This window comes from Pipistrellus kuhlii, unplaced genomic scaffold, assembly GCF_014108245.1.
Source record: "Pipistrellus kuhlii isolate mPipKuh1 unplaced genomic scaffold, mPipKuh1.p scaffold_m20_p_7, whole genome shotgun sequence".
Taxonomy (NCBI): Eukaryota; Metazoa; Chordata; class Mammalia; order Chiroptera; family Vespertilionidae; genus Pipistrellus; species Pipistrellus kuhlii.
This window is the reverse complement of record NW_023425573.1, coordinates 28,868,992-28,888,449: the sequence shown is the minus strand read 5'-3', so window position 1 is coordinate 28,888,449 and position 19,458 is coordinate 28,868,992. Positions and strand designations below refer to the sequence as shown.

At 54.9% G+C, this 19,458-nt stretch overlaps 3 protein-coding genes across 8 annotated transcripts in view; 2 read left to right on the top strand and 1 right to left on the bottom strand.

Annotated features, from left to right (window-relative positions):
- Nucleotides 1–408: 408 nt before the first annotated feature.
- Nucleotides 409–19,458, top strand: part of RAB17 (RAB17, member RAS oncogene family) — a 37,848-nt gene continuing 18,798 nt past the window's right edge. The window contains exons 1-8 of one of the 6 annotated variants that reach the window (XM_036421646.2): nucleotides 411–1,010; nucleotides 5,007–5,160; nucleotides 8,112–8,263; nucleotides 9,153–9,278; nucleotides 9,924–10,017; nucleotides 10,270–10,404; nucleotides 11,049–11,055; nucleotides 15,056–15,068. In XM_036421646.2, the coding sequence (XP_036277539.1) occupies nucleotides 5,010–5,160; nucleotides 8,112–8,263; nucleotides 9,153–9,278; nucleotides 9,924–10,017; nucleotides 10,270–10,382 (636 nt within the window). In that variant the 5' untranslated portion in view covers nucleotides 411–1,010; nucleotides 5,007–5,009 and the 3' untranslated portion in view covers nucleotides 10,383–10,404; nucleotides 11,049–11,055; nucleotides 15,056–15,068. The other 5 variants (XM_045575782.1, XM_036421645.2, XM_036421644.2 and 2 more) reach the window with 5 other exon arrangements.
- LOC118709506 (heat shock factor-binding protein 1-like) lies at nucleotides 4,125–4,611 on the top strand. Its single transcript, XM_036421651.2, has one exon. The coding sequence runs from the start codon at nucleotides 4,183–4,185 to the stop codon at nucleotides 4,411–4,413; it is 231 nt and encodes a 76-aa protein (XP_036277544.1). The 5' UTR covers nucleotides 4,125–4,182; the 3' UTR covers nucleotides 4,414–4,611.
- PRLH (prolactin releasing hormone) lies at nucleotides 15,417–17,949 on the bottom strand. Its single transcript, XM_036421650.2, has 3 exons — nucleotides 17,833–17,949; nucleotides 16,151–16,309; nucleotides 15,417–15,682 (listed from the first exon to the last, which is right to left on the bottom strand). The coding sequence occupies exons 1-3, from the start codon at nucleotides 17,843–17,845 to the stop codon at nucleotides 15,498–15,500; spliced, it is 357 nt and encodes a 118-aa protein (XP_036277543.1). The 5' UTR covers nucleotides 17,846–17,949; the 3' UTR covers nucleotides 15,417–15,497.

Sequence of the window (19,458 nt, the reverse complement as noted above, 5' to 3'; positions counted from 1 at the left end):
GAGCCTTTGGCCCAGTGCCCTGGCCTGGGAGGTGAGGGACAGAGGGGCAGTGGCATGCTGAGTGCCTGTGGGAGGACCCTGCACGGTGCAGGGAAAGGCTGCCCAGGCTGCAGGCTGGGCACCCCTGAGACCACAGCAGCGAGGAGCCCAGCCCCCCGGGTATCTGAGCTCACTGTCCTTGGTGCCCCTGGGCCTCTTGAGGTGGGGAGGGGCCAGTAGGTGGTTTGGGTTCAGCCTGAGCCTGAGCCCGAGGCCCCAGGTGTCAGCTCACTGTGTCACCTGGGCAGGGCGCGCCTTCCCTGGGTGCTTTGGCTCGGGCACAGGGGTAGGCGGGATTCTGCAATGGCTCCCAAGATCCTGGTTCCACAGAGAAGCACAATCAGGTGGGAGGGTGACAAAGCTGGCAGGTGGTGTTAGAGACCCACAGCACCCTGTCCCCAGGTGGCTCCGGGCCAGGAGCTGTCACCTGACCCAGCCCGGCCCGCCTGGCTGGCGTCCGGTTCCGGGCGCAGGTCCCCAGGAGCTGGCTCCCGCTGTTCGTGGAAGGACCGCGCTCACTGCCTTCTCTCCTTTGCCGAGTGGGCAAAGCTGCTGCAGCCCAAGGAAGGAGCTGAGAGGAGGCTCCCAGAGGTTCAGGGACTGGGAGCATCGGGTGACACAAGCCCCTGCTGGAGGCTCACTTCCGGCTGCCCGCCCAGGTGCTGCTGCTGGGCCCGCTCGGAGGTCCAGCCTCCGCCTAGGTGGCCACATGACCAGAGGACCTTGCCCTGAGAGCCTGGCAGAAGGAAGTGGCTTGTCTTAAGGGCCGGGGGGCGGGGGCTGGCCTGCTTCTGCCCCATCTCTGCTGGAGCCTGGCCTTCACCCACCCAGCTGCCCTGGCCACTGCTCAGCCGGCTGCCTGGTGAGGGAAGCCGACCTTTCCCCAGGGCAGAGGGAGGCAGGTAGGGGCCCCGCAGGCCCGGTGGGGATGGCCCGTCAAGCTCCCGGGAAGTGACCAGGCCTGGGAACACGTGAGTCATTGTTTAAACTTCTGTATACTTGGCAGTGACTGCGTGTGTGTGTGTGTGTGTGTGTGTGTGTGTGTGTGTGTATTCATGTGTGTCTCTGTGTGTATATGTGTTTGTGTCTGTGTGTGTCTCTGTATGTGGATAAGTGTGTGTGTGTGTGTGTGTGTATTCATGTGTGTCTCTGTGTGTATATGTGTTTGTGTCTGTGTGTGTGTCTCTGTATGTGGATAAGTGTGTGTGTGTGTGTGTGTGTGTACCCACACATGAATAATCACAAGGGCACAGTGAGAGGAAGGAGTCTGTGGGACTGAGGGCCACGGTGCCGTGTAGGAGCCGGGTCAGGGAGGTCGGGGTCCTGGCAGGAGATTCCTACGTAAATTGCAGTGACAGGCCTTTCAGGTAAAGTGCTCGCAGCGAGGAGGAACCAGGTGCTCAGTCAGTCGGCAGCGGAGGAACCTCACAGTAATCTCCGTGTTCTTTCCTTGCTGGGAGGGTCACACAGGGGACACCTGAAGGGAGACTCAGCGAGCCAGCCCCGCCCTGGAATGTCCTCTCCCCTAGGTAGGCTTCCAGTCCTTTCTTTTTCTGTGGGAACAGGAGAAGGGCTTGTAAGAAAGGAAAGGCCCCAGATCAGGGTGCTGGAGGAGTCTATTAGCCCTCTCACCAATCCGCATTCCTGGAGCATCTCCGTGAGAGACTTCAAAGACCCACCTTGATTAAGATCTGGAGGTGGGGCCAGGCCTGGAGTTTTCAATTTCCTCTCTGAACAGAGGGCTTCCACCTCTGATTATCGAAAGCTTACAACCCTAATCACACAAAAATTATACATTAAAATGCTCACTGAGTCTGATTCATTACAGAGGAAAGAATCAAAACTGAGAGATGAACCAGTAAAATGGTTCATTAAATTAGAATAGTTGTAGGAAGGTGACATGGTCTTTGAACATGCATTACAGGTAGCAATGTGTAAAGCTGCCTTTGATACATGTCGTAGTTGTTTTAAAGATAGGGTGCAAAAGCATATGTTAAACTATGTTTTTTTGGTTTGTTTGTTGTTATGATTCATTAAAAAAAACAAAACTAGAAGAAATAAGCAAAATGCTATTCCTGGTTGTATTAAGGTAGAGTTAAAACTGAGATAATTTCACTGGAGAAGGGGAGTAGGACCCATGGCCCATGACGTCTGTTTTATTGACTGCTATTTATGGGGACTGGACACATGATTGGGGCCAGGCTGGCAGCTGCGGGGCCAGAGAGGAGGCGGCAAGCCGAGGGAGATTTGTACCAATCCCAACAGAGAGAAGCAAGCAGATCAACAACCCTTCCCCAGAGGCCGACCCAGGTGTGTTTGAAGGAGAGTTGTTGGAAACTCTCTGGTGATGTTGAACTCTGACCTCTTGTTATCTCTCTGTGGGCTTCAAGGGAGTCTGGCTTGTTGAATCCCCAGGGCTCTGAAGTCCATTCCCGGAAGCCAGCTGGCTTTCCAGGTGCTTTCCCGCTCTCTCAGGTTGTGTATGTTGCCTTTGGGTTTCATTTTCCTCTTACCAGGGGTCAGATTCCGTGGGATGAATTGCTGGGAGTTCGGCATGGGTGGTGGGCTCTCCGAGAGCAGAATGCTCCCCAGCACCCTCACTGAGTGCCGGTGGGTCTGTGGGATGCAGGAGTCCTGGGCGCCCAGCCCCCCAACACCCCAACCAGCCCAGGCAGGTGCGGCCAGGTCTTGGCCAGATTGCTCCTAGAGCCTGCCCCCTGCTAACTCTCAGCAGAGACTCTGGTCCCTCCCAAGTTCCTCCTCTTCTGCCTCAGGCTCTGAGAAATTTCCCAGTTCAGGCAAATATTTCAAAACATTGGTGTTTCTTTTCTTTTCTTTCTTTCTTTTTTTTTTTTTTTTTAAAATATATTTTATTGATCTTTTACAGAGAGGATGAGAGAGGGATAGAAAGTTAGAAACATCGATGAGAGAGAGTCATTGATCAGCTGCCTCCTGCACACCCCCATCGGGGATGCACTCGCAACCAAGATACATGCCCTTGACCAGAATCGAGCCCAGGACCTTTCAGTCTGCAGCCCGACCCTCTATCCACTGAGCCAAACCGGTTTCAGAAAAAAACATTGGTGTTTTGATGGATTATTTGCCTTTCCCTGTTTTCCACAGTACCCTGTGTTTCCTTCCCTCCCTCCCTTTCTTCCTCACTCCCTTCCCTCTGCTATTTATTTATAAAATATATTTTTATTGATTTCAGAGAGGAAAGGAGAGGGAGAGAGAGAGAGAAACATCAATGACGAGAAGGAATCACTGATTGGCTGTCTCCTGCACACCCACCACTGGGGATCCAGTCCACAACCCAAGCATAGGAATCGATCCATGATCTCCTGGTTCACAGGTCGAAGCTCAGCTACTGAGCCACACCGGCTGGGCTCTCTCCATTGGTTATTAGAGGCACTGTTACTACTGTCACAAAAATTGACAAAATCACAGCAGTGATTCTCAGCCTTATCAGTGAAGGGAATCAAAGATTTGCCATCTTGAAGCTACCTTTTGGGATGTGGACTTCAAGCTGTTTATTAAGAAAGAAAGAAAAGACTCAGAAAAAACTTTTGACCCTGAAGAGGTTTAGACAACTGGCTTCAGGAAGGGGGCCTTGTCTTCAGGACCTTAAGAACCTTTGCCCTCGCTCTAGTCAGAAAGATTCCTGGCCTGCTCGCTGAGCACCAGTGTCCCTGAGACTCTCCTGCCGTGTGTGTGTGTGTGTGTGTGTGTGTGTGTGTGTGTGTGTTCTACTCTTCCTCAGCTACCTGTAAATCGCCTATTTTTTTACTCCTTTGTCCAAAACTGTCTCCTATCCCTGATGTTGCCTCACTTTCTGGGGTTTTCATGTCTATGTGAATTCCCTGTGCACATGTATTAACAAATTTGATTTTCTCCTGTTAACCTGTCTCTGTTAAATGGATGAACTTAGAAGGTGAGAGAAAAAGTATTGATATATTTTTTAGCCTCCACAGCAGGCACTGGGGAGCTTTAGAAAACATGGAAGTTTCAGACACTTTTTGGAAAAAGGGATAGGTTTTTAAAAGGGGAGGGTTAGGAAGAAGCCGCTGGGGGCGTCAGCTCGGATAAACGGAAGTGTCGGTGACGGTCTTCTGAGATATCACCGCCAAGCTGGGAACCGGGGAGATGGCCAAGACTGACCCCAAGACCGTGCAGGATCTCACCTCCGTGGTGCAGACACTCCTGCAACAGATGCAAGATAAATTTCAGACCATGTCCGACCAGATCATTGGAAGAATCGATGACATGAGTAGTCGCATTGATGACCTGGAGAAAAACATCGCAGACCTCATGACACAGGCTGGCGTGGAAGAACTGGAAGGGGAAAACAAGATACCTGCTACACAAAAGAGTTGAAGGTTGCTAATTTACACTGGAATCTGGAACATTGTTTTTATAAGCCAAGAGAAGACCAGATGGCTTTTTGCAACTAATTGCTATGTGTAGACAGGGTTTATGTTGTAAAGCGTGCATTCTTCTTATCACATCCTATATATTTAGTCGGTAGAGTGGTCCCCCTCCCCCATTTCTTGAACATGATAACTTCACACCTCAGATCTTGGTCAGTTGTGCTATTAAATATTAAACACTAAAAAATAAAAATAAAAAAAAGGGGAGGGTTAGTGGAATGAGGACCATCAGCCCATATGCTGACCGGCCCACCGTGGCCTGCAGCCCTTTTCATACAGTGGTCTCTGCCAGTCACCGCCGACATGCTTTCCACACACAGCTGCTCACGACATTCCTCACAGCTGGCCCATGCTCTAACCACTGAGCTCGGTCCCCCTCTTTCTCGATGAGAAGATGGGTGCAGAGCGCAGCAGTGACCTGGAGCTCCATCAGTCCCTCCGTCTGTCACCCATCCCAGGCTGTCTGCACTCTGCTGGGAGGCAGTGCTGCGGGTGAAAGTGCTAAGGTTACTTGGTGGCAGATGTTGTGTGTCTCCGCAGGCCATGGCGCAGGCGAGTGGGCCCCCCCAGGCCGGGGTGGGGCAGCCCTACGTGTTCAAGCTGGTCCTCCTGGGAAGTGGCTCTGTGGGCAAGTCCAGCCTGGCTCTCCGTTACGTGAAGAACGACTTCAAGAGCATCCTGCCCACCGTGGGATGTAAGTGACTGACACCCTTTCTTAGTCTCCACGGAAGAAGCCAGGGCGCCGACCCAGGCAGAGCACACAGGGCAGACGTTGTCTAGAGCCTCGGGCATCCTGGGCCCAGGCAGGGAGAGATGAGGTCCCGGTGGGGAGGCACAGCAGCCTCCAGAGCTCATGGGAGTCTGCAGGGGTGGAGCTTTAGGGCCAGGGTCTCTGGCCCCCAGTGGTTGGGTGTGGGGATTGTGTCTAAGTGAGGGTTGGGAGGAGCTGGGAAGAAGCTCTCCAGGCTCTGCCTCTCAGTCTCCCTCTGCTAAGCACTGCCCTGGGCAGGTTACCTGTGAGCAGTCCCCTTTCTGCCTAGATTGGGGTGGGGTTGTGTGTGGAAGGGACAGTAGGGTCAACCCTCTCACAGCACTTCTGACAGAGACTCCAGGATAGAGCTCCCAGAGGTCAAGGTCTATGAGGTCTGCTGGGCTGTTGGCCTCCTTCACATCCTGCCTGGAGTGAAAGCCCCGATCCCCACCTGAAATAAGGAATCCCAGCATGTTCTTTACCCAGTCCTTCTGGGAGGCAGCGGGCAGGGTGGAGAGCCACCTCACCCAGAATCAGAGCTTTGGTTTCAAATTTGGACTCTGCCGTGGACAAGCCATCTGTTTCTCTGAGTTCACTCATTCATTCATGCACTCATCCGTCCATTCATTCTCTAATATAGCGAGTATCAGTGGGTTTCTGAAAATGAAGATAATAAATGAGGGCTCTTTTCCGAGTTGGAGACAAGGAGTCTATGCGGTGAGGGTTAAAGGTCGCCTCCATCTTGCCCAGGGCCCACTTGAGGGCCAGTGTTTCTCCAGGGAAGACAGGTTTCTGTCTTCTATAACAGCTCCTGCCTCATCACTACTCGGACGGAAAACCCCAAAGCCCTTGAAAGTTCATTGGGACTTTCTCTTGATGGAAGCAGAGCCACTGCCATCATTTTCAGATGAAAAGGGGAAATGTCAGAAGCTTGGCTATTGAATGGAGAAGGTGACCCTGAGCTTTGGTGCCCACGTGCAACCTGGCAGTGACGCCTTTTAAGGTACAACCAACATCAGATTCAGAAATGTGACTTGACGTGGTGGAAAACGAACAAAGGATGTGGATAAACGGCTGACATTCCCGGCTCATTCGGGAGAGCAGAGGGCAGGCAGGGGGCTTCATGGAGCAGCCCTCAGCAGACTCAGCCACCTGGCAGAGGGCGCCCTTGGCCCATGGCGAAGACGGGAGCTGAGCTTTAGAAGGCTGAAGCTCAGGGGACAACGTTCGTGCAGCTGACAGAGCCCCTCCAAGGCCCGTCCGCGGCCTGCACCCTCAGGACAGCAGTCCCACGGAGCACCTGCTGCGTGTGTCCATTTCCCGCCTTACCCTGAGCCTGGGTGAGTGGGGAGCCATTAGTCCCCACGTTGAGACAGAGACCACGGCTTTGTTTGACCCAGTCAGTCTGCTCTAGCCGCCGTTTTGGGGCTGGAAGTCGAGATCAAGGTGCCTGCGAGGTAGGTTTTTCCCTGAGGCCTCTTCTGCTGGTGTGTAGGTGGCGGCCAGCTAACTGCACTCACCGGAGCCTTCTCTCTTTGTCTATATGAGGGGAGGAGAGGATAAGGTGACCAGGTGTCCTGCTTTTGGAGGGACAGTCCTGATTTTTAACAATTTGTCCTGCGGCGTTTTAAAAAAGTCTCAGTTTTTGGAAAGAATTTTTTAAATCTTTTGGACCTTAGGAGAGGAGAGAGAGGGGGCTCTCGGAGTCTCTCCATACAAGGGCACTAATCCCATCACAGGGGCCTCACCCTCAGGACCTCATCTAACTCTAATCACCTTCCAAAGGCCCCACCTCTTCACACTATCACACTGGGGATTCGGCTTCAACCTGGAATTTTTCGAGGACACAAGCATTCGGTCCATACACGTAGGAAGTTTATCTGATTCAGGTTCCTGGACAAGCAGGAAAGTGTGGGGCGTGCCGGCAGAGGACCTGGGTGGCGGTCTCCCCAAACTGGAGTCTCCTGAGAGAATCAGGATGTTACCAGCTCTGAGCTAAAAGCCCAACCCAGCCCCACCCACCCTCTGTCTGCAGTAGGTGGAATTGTGCTTCCCAAAAGCCAAGTCCAAATCTCACCCTCCAGTGCCTGTGACTGTGGTCTTATCTGGAAAAGGGTCTTTGAGGATGTCATTGGATAGGGGTGTTGAGATGAGATCGTGCTGGATTGCAGGTGGACCCTGAGTCCATCGACTGGGACCTCATTGGAACTGAGGGACTCATGGAGAAGGCCATGTGAACCTGAGGAAGAGATGGGATGTGTCCATAGCCCAGGGACATGGACGGGGCCGGCCCCACCACAGCCAGGAGACGGCGCGGAGAGGATTCTCTCCCAGAGCTTCGGGGGGAGCCTACCCCATGACGCCTCGACTTCTGACCGCTGGTCTCCAGAATGGAAATAATATTTTTCTGTCTTAAGCTACCCAGTTTGTGGTAATTGGGTACAGCCGCCCTAGAAACAAACTCTCTGCCTTGCAGTGAGGTGTTAATTTCAACAATCTCCCAACAGGGCCCTCTCCAGCCCCTCCCCACCCCTGTGCTGTTCTGTGTGTGACACACCCCACACGCTCTGGTTGGTGCTACCAACAGCCATGTGAAAATCACATCACCTTGGCCAGCAAAGCTCGGAGCTGTGAGTTCGGGCCCCGGGAGCCTATGTCCCCGCCCGAGGCCTCCGTGTGTCTATGAAGCGTCTGTAGCAGCTCTTTGTGACACGTGGCTTTTGATGGGAACGGCCACCTCCCAGAAGAGGTGTTTGCTCAGCCCTCCCGGCTGTGGACGGCAGGAAGCACGTGTCCCCGATGGTCCGCTGAGCCCAGGGCTCGCGCGGGCCCAGCCTGACCGGTGGGTGGAGGTCGAGCCTCCAGATAAAGCTGCCCCTGGGCCTCCGTTCCAGGTGCGTTCTTCACGAAGGTGGTGGAATTGGGTGCTGCGTCTCTGAAGTTTGAGATCTGGGACACGGCTGGCCAGGAAAAGTACCACAGTGTCTGCCACCTCTACTTCAGGGGCGCCAATGCAGCGCTGCTGGTGTACGACATCACCAGCAAGGTGAGGCTCACATTGCCCAGCCTGTCTCCACACCCTTCGCACGGCACCTGCCGTGTTCTCCCTGCCCTCTGCCTGCAGCAGTGGGTGGAACTGTGTTTCCCAAAAGCTCTGGCCAAATCTTAGCCTCCAGGGCCTATGAGTGTGGCCTTACTTGGGAAAAGGGTCTTTGTGAATGTCATTGGTTAGAGGTGTCATTAGTTAAGAGGGCACGGCTGGTCCTCCCAGAACACCCTGCACAGCCATTCAGGACTCCCACTGATGACGGGGAGGGTGGGGGAGAGGGGGAGCAGGTGTTACAGAAACAGGGAGGCACAGCCCTGGCTGCACATCCCACACATGGAGTATCATCAGGACAGATGCTAAATACCAGTGAGCAGACACCTGGAGCAGGAACAGGAAGGGCGGGGCTTGGGGGAGTCACGGGGGGCAGGAAGGTTCTAGCAGAACGTGGGGGGAGAAGCAGGGACAGCCCTGCCGGGTGGGTGGGGGCAGGGAGGTGGTGGGCAGGCGAGCAGAAAGGGAAGCAGGTGGACCTGCTGTAGGGAGGGGAGGGACCTCGTGGGGCCCAGGCAGGAGCCCCACTACCTGATCTGCAGGGCACTGCTGAGCCTCCTCGAACCAGCTCCCTGTGGCCCAGAGCTCCCTGTGGCCCAGAGCCCCCAAGGAGCTCCCTGTGGCCCAGAGCCCCCAAGGTCGGAGATGGAGCAGATGTCCTCCTCATGGGACAGGCCGGGTGGGGTAGGATTGGAGTGGGGGTGCTATCTGTCATACGGTCAATAGGACCAGAGCATGTTCTATACAATGTGGCATGGACACCTGCGTTCCTGTCCCGGGATAGCTGATGAAGACTGCCCATAGATCTGTCTGAGGTTCTTCTTTCCTTTGTGAGGATTCCTTCTGCAAGGCTCAGCAGTGGCTGAAGGACCTGGAGCAGGAGTTCCTCCCTGGAGAAGTTGTGGTGATGCTGGTCGGCAACAAGACGGACCTCAGTGAGGAGCGGGAGGTGACCTTTGAGGTAGAACTGGGGACAGGCCATTATGTCACCAGGAGGATGGAGAACCCCTCCCCCCATTCACATGCACAGCCACCCACACATATGCACGCACACATTCTCACATGTACACCCACAGGTACACACATGCACATTCACACATACACACGTGTTGGCCTGCACACACCCAAGCACCCATTCACATGCACGCTCACCTCCCCCCACACTCACCCACTCTGGAGATGTGGGTTTTAGAATTTTTTCTTGTGTCTAGTACATTTGTGAAGAAGGCTCAAATGAAGAAGTTAATTTGCTAGGGACTGAACAAGGATAGATCATTCTTCTGTTAAAGCACCCATCATGGAGGAATAAGAGCATGGGAGATGTGGGCAGGGGCCTGTATGGTGAGCCCCCAGCCCTCGTGACCTGAGTCCTGGGCAGGCCCTGTCCGGGAGCACCAAGTCACAGCACTGAGTCAGCTCCAGGGCTGCACCTGCTGCGTGGGGCTTACTGCGAGGAGGCTCACCTGGTTCTCTCACCAGCTGGAGAATGAAAGTGGTGACTGAGCCACGTGTGGGGTTGGATGGGTGGAGAGAAGAGGTGTCGGCTAAGCGTCTTAGGGAACGCTTTGTAAGTAAGTGCTGTGGGTTTCGTGGCTGTTTTCCTCAGGAAGGCAAGGAGTTTGCGGAGAGCCAGAGCTTGCTGTTCATGGAGACCTCGGCCAGACTCAACCACCAGGTGACCGAGGTCTTCAGTGCTGTCGGTGAGTGAGGGTCCCAGGGAGCACGGGGGTGGGGCCATCATGGGCTCAGCTGCATCAGGCCCTCTTTTCTGGCATCCTGGACCCAACAGGATGTCACTAGGGACTGGGAGGTGTGTGGGAGAGTTGGGGCCTGAGCTTCATGGCTCCAGGTGAATGTCAGGAGGGGTGGGGTCCCAGGACTGTGAGGTGCAGGACTGTGCAGAACTGGGGGCTCCCTCGTCCCACCCCCACCCCCTCTGTCTGTGCTCACAGCTCGAGAGCTGCTGCAGAGGGCCGAGAGGAAGGAGGACCAGACTCGGCGGGGAGATGCCCGGTTGACGCTAAACCAGGGGCCGATGGGGCGGGCCAAGTGCTGTGCCCGCTAGGGGCAGCCACAGCCACTTCAGGGTGAGCCACCGCCAGTGCCACGTGGACGGTGGTGCTTGATTCTGCTTCTCCATTAACACTGTCTAGTTCCCGGGGGTGCCCGGCAGCTGGCATCTCTCAGAGGAACCACTCCCCAAAGCCCGTGGGAGTCATTCAGGAGAGGACGGTGTCCATGGCCTCACCTCCTACACCCAAACCCAGACCGAGTCCCAGCTGCCCAGGCCGGGGCACCCGCCCAGCCGGGCTGCTCATCCCCCCTGCTGCTCCCGACTTTGAGGAATGAAACGGGCCAGAGGGAACAGGGACCTGGTGCTGGGCAAGGCCCACCTGCTTGTGGGAGTGGGGAGAGGACGGAGAGGGCGCAGGGGGAAGTGGCAGGGCCAGGGGAGATGGAGTGATGATTTTCTAAAAAAAATTAAACTGCTTTTTATATATAACCTTGTCTCTGGTGCATTCGCAAGGTGGGGGCTTTGCCACACACGTCCTAGGGGGGCTCCTGGTGAGGGGCTCAGGAGGCAGTCAGGCAGCAGGCAGTGACAAAGGTGGCACAGGACATCTCTCCAGTGTTGACACAGGTGCTCCAGCCTCGGCACTGCCTATCCCCCTTCACCGAGGTCAGGTGGTTGCTGTGGGAGGAGAGCCCCAGTGACAGGGGGAGCCGTCAGAGGGGCTGTTTGGGGGGATTGATGTTGGTTTCCATCCTTGCCTCTGGGACCAGGTTAAGCAGGTTTGGAATCTTAAATAGGATGTTGTTAGCATCTGAAAAGGGTGGCTTCGCTATATTGATGGTAAGAACGAACAGAGAGACATGGAAAATTTCCAATCCCGTTGGCTTTGAACTTCTTGGCATTTAAAGGGCACCAGCATTTCTAGGAACCCCTCCTGGCTGCTCTCTGCTCTCATCCACCCTTTATGGGCACATCGGCCCGGTCCCTGGGCCTGGATCGAACGTGGGGCTCAGCTGGTGATGGGCTCTGGCAGGCGGCTGATCACACCATGGAGGCCTGGCATTGTCTAGGCTCCATCTCAGGGAAGTCACCACGGCACGGCTGTGTCCCTTGACAAAGGTCATGGCCTCCTTCCTAAGTTCTGGCTGTTGCTCCCTCGCTCACCCATTAGCCAGGTGCCCAAGTCTCTCTGAATCGTGACACCTGGGCAAGCGTTATCCTAATGGCAGGGCCTGGGCTCCTGAAAGACCCAGCTTCTGTTCTGGGGAGATGGAAACAGCCCCCAGGCGTCCCGCCATTAAAACTGTCCAGGAGCTTATTCTAAAAGACACTCCATGTGACCTTTCCAGACAAAAGCAGAGCAGATGTCCCAAGGCGCTTTCTTGTCATGACCTTCTGGGAAAGCTTAGGGATAAAGAAAAGGGCCCGATATCTTGGTTGTTTGTTTTTAAGTAAGTTTTTATTGCTTTTGAGAAAGAGAAAGAGATAGTGATAGAGATAGAGATAGAGATAGAGATAGATAGATAGATAGATACATTGATGAGAGAGAAACATCCACAATATCGACTGGTTGCTTATTGCAGAGGATCACGCCCACAACCTGGGCATGTGCCCTGACCTTTAATCTTGGTGACCTCTTGGGTCAACACTCAATCACCAAGCAACACTTGCCAGGGTTACCTTAGACATTTTTAAAAAAAGATAATTTCACAGGTGAAATCTGACAACTTATTCCAATGTGTTGCAGTTTCTAACTATAGTAAAGTTTGAATTTTTCACAAATTTTTCCCTTTGCTCCCCTGGCCACCAGATGGCGATCTACTATCACTTAACGGACTGGTAGTTTTATTGCTAGCTTTACCCAGTGGCCAGATAAGTTTTTATGGAACGAGTACAAAAAACGTTTTACATAAATGTTAAAGGCACGCTTTCAAATTATATACCAATTACATTTTGAAGTTATTTATTACATGTTCTTACAAGCTAATATCTTTTTAAAGAATTCTCGTGATTGGCCAAAAGCCTTAGAACAGAAAACACGTGAAGTTTCATGATCCATCTTCAATGTGTTAATTAAGGTCAACCAGGCTGCTCCCAGGTCCTGAGTCTTCACTCCTAAATACAAGGTGTTCAGAGGAATTTCTGATGCTTTGATAGATGGGACGGAAGTATGGAAGCAAGCATAAAATTGGTAGGATGCCCTTACAGCTATGTCTATTTTACTCCCATCTTGTCAAACTAGCACTGCTGTGCTAGAATCTATTATTAAAGTGCCCTTGGACTCATTTCCATCAGGCCCCCACCAGTGGCTAGGAGGCATTGTGGTCTGGGGCCCGGGTTCTCCATCACCTGGGATGTGATCTCCCCTTTCCCTCTCCTGCTCCCCAAGAGGCAGGTGGGAATCAACCCTGCATTGGGATCACCTTGCAGCCCTGCAACCAGCATCCCTTGCCCATCTGATGCTTTTGTTAAACTGGTTTGCAGCTCTGCTTTGAGGCCTTCCTGGTGAACCCACTATTCGGGCATGGTGTGGAAGACTGTTGTGAGAGCAGAGGTTCCCTCTGTCCTTCCTTCTGGGGGGGTGTCCAGTGCCTGGTACAGTGTCTGACACACATAGAGCGCTCAACAAATGTCTGTCCAACAAAAAGATAGGAACCATTCCCCACCCACACCCCCAGAAATCTAAAGAAAAAGGCCAGCTTTCTGAGAAACGGCCTCCACTATGGCCAATACATTTATGGAAGGCTCTGTGCTAGTGCTCACCCACCTCATCTCAGCCCTTCCCAGAATTTGTGTGTGTGTGTGGGGGGGTTGGGCTGTGGTCCTGGAGCACAACGTCGGGGAGGGGTGGCGATGGGGCGGGCAGGCATTTGTTGCTTAGAAGAGATGCCTCAGGAAGCATGGGGAGCACCGTGCCCACAGGGAGTGACCCAGTCCAGCTCTCAGGACGGGAACACAGGACAGAAGAGCAGGATAACAACACCACGGGGAACCATCGCCTGTGTGGATCATTCTACAAGGTGGAAAGCCAACGGTCACAACCAATAAAAAGAGCAGGCACTACAGAGAAATAACAAATGCAGCTGTGGCCTGTAGACTGGAGCCTACAAGAAAAGATGACGAAGACTCCCTGGCAACCTTAGGGATATTTGGCTACACACTAGATGACATTACAGAACTATTAAAATTGCAGGCATGCTAGTCATCTTGTGATTACGTCGGAGATGGTTCTTATCTGGAGGAGAAACATGCTGAGCTACGTACATAGGAGGAATGTCGTGACGCCCGCAGCTTCCTTTCCCAGCGCAGAGAGAAGGGGTGAAAGTGAACACAGTAATTACTGTGGGAGCTGCGGGGCGGGTATGTGAGAGTCACTGTAATCACTCTCAAACGTTCTCATATGTTTGAAAACTTTCAGGATGAGGAGACACAGGAAACATGAAATTGTCTGCCTCTTCATCTCTCTAGGGACAGAGATGTTGAGCTTCAGGGCTGCCCTAACGAAGTATCAAACAACAGAAATGTCCCTCAGTCTGGAGCCTGAAGGCCTGGGGTGAGGTGAGGGCAGGGCTGGTTCCCCTGGGGCCGAGAGAAGCTGCCCCAGGCCTCTCCAGCTTCTGGTGGTTTCCTGCAATCTCAGTGCTTCTTGGCGTTGGGACGTCACCGTGTCTGCCTCCATATCCTGTCTGTGCCCCGACTCCCCCTTTCCCAGGGAATCCCCTTATTCCAGTTATGACCTCATCTTAACCATTTAATGCAATAAATAACTGTTTCCAGGTAAGGTCCTGGGGTTAGGACTTTCACATTTGGAGTCTGGAGACATAGGTCAGCCCATCACAGAAGGCCACAGCCTGCAATTGTCTGATGCCCAGCCCTCTGGCTTCCCTGTACCCAGAGGTGCTGAGTGCTGACCCTGCTGGCGGGTCAGAGGCAGAGCCAGGTTGAGCCACATCCTATTCACCTTGGTAAGGTCCTTCCCTCAGGCCCTCTTGGGGGCAGGTCACCACCAGTGACCCTGTCACTGCTCCACCTGACAAGAAGAGCCTCCCCCCCCTCCCCCCAGCTGCTGCCCCTGGCACAGCCCCATCTGGGTGGTCTGGCCAGCTCTGCCTCCTCTCGCTGGCTGGTGAGCTGTGGACCTGCCTTTTGCAAGTTGAGCTGGGCCAGCCGGGTCTGAGGTCCTGCTCTGGGTCCTGGACCCTGAGTCCTACTGAGCTTAGGTGAGCATGAGTCCTGTGGTCAGGGTGGGCTCTGGAGGTCCTGGCAGCAGGGTGCACAGTGCTTCCTGCTGGAAATAAGTGGTTAAACCTGCTCCCCAGCCCTGGATTGAAAGCAGGGCCTAGGGGTGTGAGGTTCACACTCACTGAGCACCCATCCATGCCAGCAGCAGCACCTGTGCCCACCGAGCTCAGAAACGAGGTGGGTACTACTGTCTTGGGGTATTCAGATGTGGAAATTGGGGCTCAGGAAGGTTAAGGGGCTGAGTCTCCCTTCTCCGAAAACAAGTTACATCTGAGGCAGGACAGGGACACCACCCGATCTGAAACAACTAGCAAAGGGACACAGTGTGGGCAGGAAGCGATCTAGGTTCGGTCTCCCTGCTGCTGACTGGAAACAAGCAACTCACAACACTTTTTCTCCTCCAGAGTACCAACCAACAAGGGAGGTAAAGAGGACAAAGGAGGACCTGCGAGAGGGCGGGGCAAGAGAGAGGCGGGGCTTAGAGGGGAGGGGCCTGAGAGAGGGGTGGGGCCTGAGAGGGGAGGGGCAGAGCTGAGAGGGGCAGGGCCTGAGGGAGGGGCAGGGCTGAGACAGGGGTGGGACTGAGAGAAGGGCGGGGTCTGAGGGAGGGGCAGGGCCTGAGGGAGGGGCAGGGCTGAGACAGGGGTGGGGCTGAGAGAGGGGCGGGGGGCTGAAAGGGCTGTGCTGCCCACCTCTGGGATGGAGCAGATTGCAGCCTGAGCCACCTTTGGGCGGCTTGAGTAGAGGCCCCTGCGCCTGCAGGTAACCAAGAAGGTTCCAGCTCCTCTATTCCCTGCTGGGCTCTGAGTGTCCTCCAGGTTTGTCACCACACAGACACGGGTAGATGAGGCGGCTGCTTTTATTAGGACTGAAGGGAAAGTCGTCCCTGGCGGAGGGGGCTGGGGTTGGGGAGAGGCTGCGGGGTCACTCCTCCTGCGCCGGGTTGTCACCCATCCTGGGAGGGCTCAGCGCCTCCTTCCAGGGGGAAGCCAACCGCTGGTGCCACAGGCTCAGCTCCGGGGCGCTCCTCAGGGCCACCCTCCTGCGTCCGAAGCGGCCCACAGGCCTGATTCTGCGGCCCGCGTACCAGGCAGGGTCGATGTCCGGGGCTGGAGAGAAAAGGCAAGACAGTCGCAATCTCCGTTCCCTGGTATGCCTGGTGCCCTGCCGTGTGGTGTGTGTGGTGTCGGGTGCAACTGCCTGCTCCCCACGGGCTAAGCTCACAGGCCAGGCTGGGACCCACCCACAAAGGAGGGGCACCTGGAGGGTCAGGCGACACCTTCTCTGGTGGTGTGGGGTGGCTTTGGGAAACAGGAATTCAAACTCACACCAGGACCAAGAACTAGTCCCCTCCGCACCCCCACCCAGGCTCAACAGGGGACAAAGCATACTGGAGTCCCCGCCACCCTGGTGGTGGGAAGTGAATCCTGGACAGGGACACTGGGAAGCGGGTGAACACAGGCCACCTCCCACCCCAGAGCTGGGGCACTTCGTAAGGACGTGCCCCAGGTTAGGAGGTGGCTCTGGGGTGGCGGGGTGGGTGAGGGAGGCTGACATCTGGTTGGGTGGGCACTCACTGCGGGTCTCCATGGAGTGCTGGTGGATGGGACACGTTGCCCCCCGCAGGGCCAGGCCCAGCAGCAGCAGGCACAGGAACCAGGCCTGCAGCACCTTCAGCCTCCTGGCTCCTCGCCGAGGCCCCGCTCCAGGTGGGATCCCACCCGGGAGGGCTGGGCCTGGGGCAGAGAGGGCAGGAGCAACATTAAACACACGTGAGGGCGCCTGTGTTACAAAGCTGGGAGCCTTAGGTCATGTGAATGCTGTGAGTGCGTGAGAGAGAGCGTGTGCACACCTATGTGAGGTGTATGTGCAGGTATGAGCTTGTGTGTACATGTGGAAGGATGTGTGTTTCTGGGAGTGTGTGTGTTTGTGTGTGTGTGTGTGTGTGTGAATTCTCTGTTCTGTGCCGGGTGGGCATGAGCGAAGAAGTAGCAGCCGCCTGGCAACGTCCCGCGCCTCCTCAGGACCCCATCTGTCCTCTGCACAGTGAGTATTAATGAGTGGTCCTGTGTGTCAGCCTCTGTGTCTCCGTCATGTGGGCACTGACCCTGTGTCATCGGAAGGAACTGGAGGTTGTAAGCTGTGGGTGGGGAGGCAGGCTGTCTGGAGCAGCTCCGTCTGTCAGTCTGTCTGTGTTAGGAAGCTGGGGGTGCGGGAGGCCTCTGCATAGTTGTGTGCTGTGCAACCGGGCCTGAGAAGGGAGGGTAGAGGGGAGCAGGTTTGTGGGGAGCTGCCCAGAGGAGCTGCAGGGGTGGAGGGAGTCCAGCCTGAGTCATTGCTGGGGGTTGAGGATGAGGCATGGACCAGGCTCAGGGGCTGGGACCCCAGTGCAGGGTTCTTTCCCTCATTCGGCCCAGGACCTCCTGCCGCCTGTCCAGTCCTGCCCCCAGGCCCTTTGGAGGACGTAAGCGGACAGCTGGGCATTGCAGGAGGGTCAGCGTCCTATGTCCATACCAAGAGCACCCCCGCCCCATGACCCCTGGACCTGCCACCAGCAGCAGGGCCACCCCCTACAGACAGGGGCACTGCGGGCAGCAGAGGGGCCAGGAAATGCATGTTGTCCTGTGGGTGGAGGCAGGGGCCTGCCTGAACTGGCCCGTCCAGCAATTCCTCCTGCTGGGTCCTCTGTCAGGTTCCCCGCCCTGTCTGTCTCAGGGGGGACCCCTCTGTTCACCTTGACTTTCCAGCCTCTCCTGAGCCACTCAGAAAGTGCTGCCCACCTGGGTGGTTTTAAATGCTCACCCTTTTCTTTTCTGGTGTCACTCAGGGGGTGGGGGACCTCGACTCAGGAAGTGGAGGTGCCACCATGAGAACAGAGTGCAAAGGGATGCTGCTCTCTCCTCCCCAGGGGCTGGGATTCATGCTGGATGGAGGGCACCTCGGGAGAAGGTTAGCAGATCTAGATCCCCAGGGGGAGGTTTTTGCTGTCTGTCCAGGGGGATTCCCCGTCTGCATTCTCAGTGGGGTGCAGGGGTGGCCTCCCCCCTTTGCCTTCACCAGGGACAGCACTTGAGTACTGGGGCCCCTGGGCAGGCAGGCATGGCCCTGAGGCACATAAACCGTGGGGTGGCTGCCCCGCCTGACCCTGCCCATCCCACCCAGTGCTAGCCAGCCTCGCCGCTGGAAGAGCCAGCATGGCCTTCGTGGAGCCCGGACCCAGAGGGAGATTTGCAGAGTGATAGTCCCCTGGGTTACTCACCACTGTTCCCCATGATGGTGCTGAGGAGGCCGGTGTCCTGAGTGTGACGCAGCGGGAGCCAGCGTACCCCTTTTATAGCCCCAGGAGGAAGCAGCCCAGCCCCCTGACGCCCCCCCTCGCCCCTTGGTCCCTGCCTCCCGCACAAGGTGACATCTGAGTCTTTGTTTTCCTCTATTTTTTTTTTTAAACTCTCATCAGCGATGTGATTTGTCCCTTCCTGGGTTATATAATTTCATTTGGGCCAAGTGGTTTTAAAACACATTAGCCTTCCTTCTTCACGCCCGCCTTGGGGACACGGCAAAGTCAGGTGTCAACAGTCTGGGCAGCACATGAGCCACTGCCTCCCGCACAGAGGGCGACCGTGCGGCCACTCCTCCGCCTCCTCTAAGTCACGGCGAAAGGAGAAGGACCACGCCGGACACGGCGGTGTCGTCTCCACCATCCTCCTCCGCCTGTGGCTTTCCATGGCGTCATTCTCATACACGATCGACTCTCGTCCATTTCACAGCTTAAGAGTTTCCTCTCCAGGCTTTTACGAGTCTTCATCATTCATGTTTTCAATGGGCAAGTGTATTATTACCAGAAAACAAATCTGTTGAATTTTATTGTAAAGGCAATTTAGATACATCTGGAAAGAAATTAACACATGCAGAAAAATAGAAAGAAAAAAAAAAGAGAAAAAAAAAGCACAATAAAAGCAAAGAAGTGGATCATTTCACAGGTGATGTGCTTCCTCCTATTGGTTTCCCACATCTTTTCTGGGCCAGTTCATCATATTTATATGTTTTTGAGTCTCATCTTTTCATTTAACAGTTAAATCTTCGAGTTGAAATAAGTGAATATCCTACCATTTACCTTGGACCTAGACACCTAACTCATTTGTATTCTGAATAATTAGGTTATGTCAAAGGTCACTAAGTGCTGCTGAGTGTAGGGTCAGGGAGCCTGAGCCTGGGGAGGAGACCTGGGTAGCCCCCTCAGACTTGTAGGTTGTGATAGGACATGCCCTATGACCATCAATTCTCAGAAATTCTTCCAGGCTGTATCTCCCCCTCTGGGGATTGGCTGCCCATTCCTGGTGGCCAGCAAGCTCCCTGCGGATCTGGAGTCTGTGGGCACTGGTGAGGGGGGATGTGACTGGGGCCTGGGCAGTGGAGGGTGGGTGCGGGGCTGTGATGGTGGCTGCAGGTAAGGTCCCTGGGGATGGATTCCATCAGAACTGGGAGTATCTCAGCGGTAGTCGTGGCCAAGTGCCACGAGTTGTGGTGAAGGATCGCTGTCTGGAGATGTGTCCTTGTCTTAGAGGCAGCCCTCGGGTGGTCCCCACAGATATGTGGGCAATCAGGGTCACCTGGAGGCAGCTGTCTGGGCATCACCATGGGAGCATGTGTGTACATGTATGTATGTGTGCACGTGTGCCAGTACAAGTGTGTGAGCACACATATGCCTGTGTGTACATACATGTGTGCCTGTGTGTGTACGGGGGAGAGTAAACCCCTGTCAGCAAAGTAGCTTTGTCACAGAGTGGCACTGGTGCCCACCACTCTGGGGCTTCACCAGGGGGTCTGTAGACAGTGGGAGACAAAATATTAAAGGCATCAGATGAGGGAAAAACCCCTAAATAAA

Coding starts and splice junctions, on each gene's coding strand:
- PRLH (XM_036421650.2), bottom strand. Junction 15,683..16,150: donor GCACTCCATGGAGACCCGCA/GTGAGTGCCCAC, acceptor TTTTCTCTCCAG/CCCCGGACATCGACCCTGCC.
- LOC118709506 (XM_036421651.2), top strand. CDS start 4,183: ATGGCCAAGACTGACCCCAAGACCGTGCAGGATCTCACCTCCGTGGTG.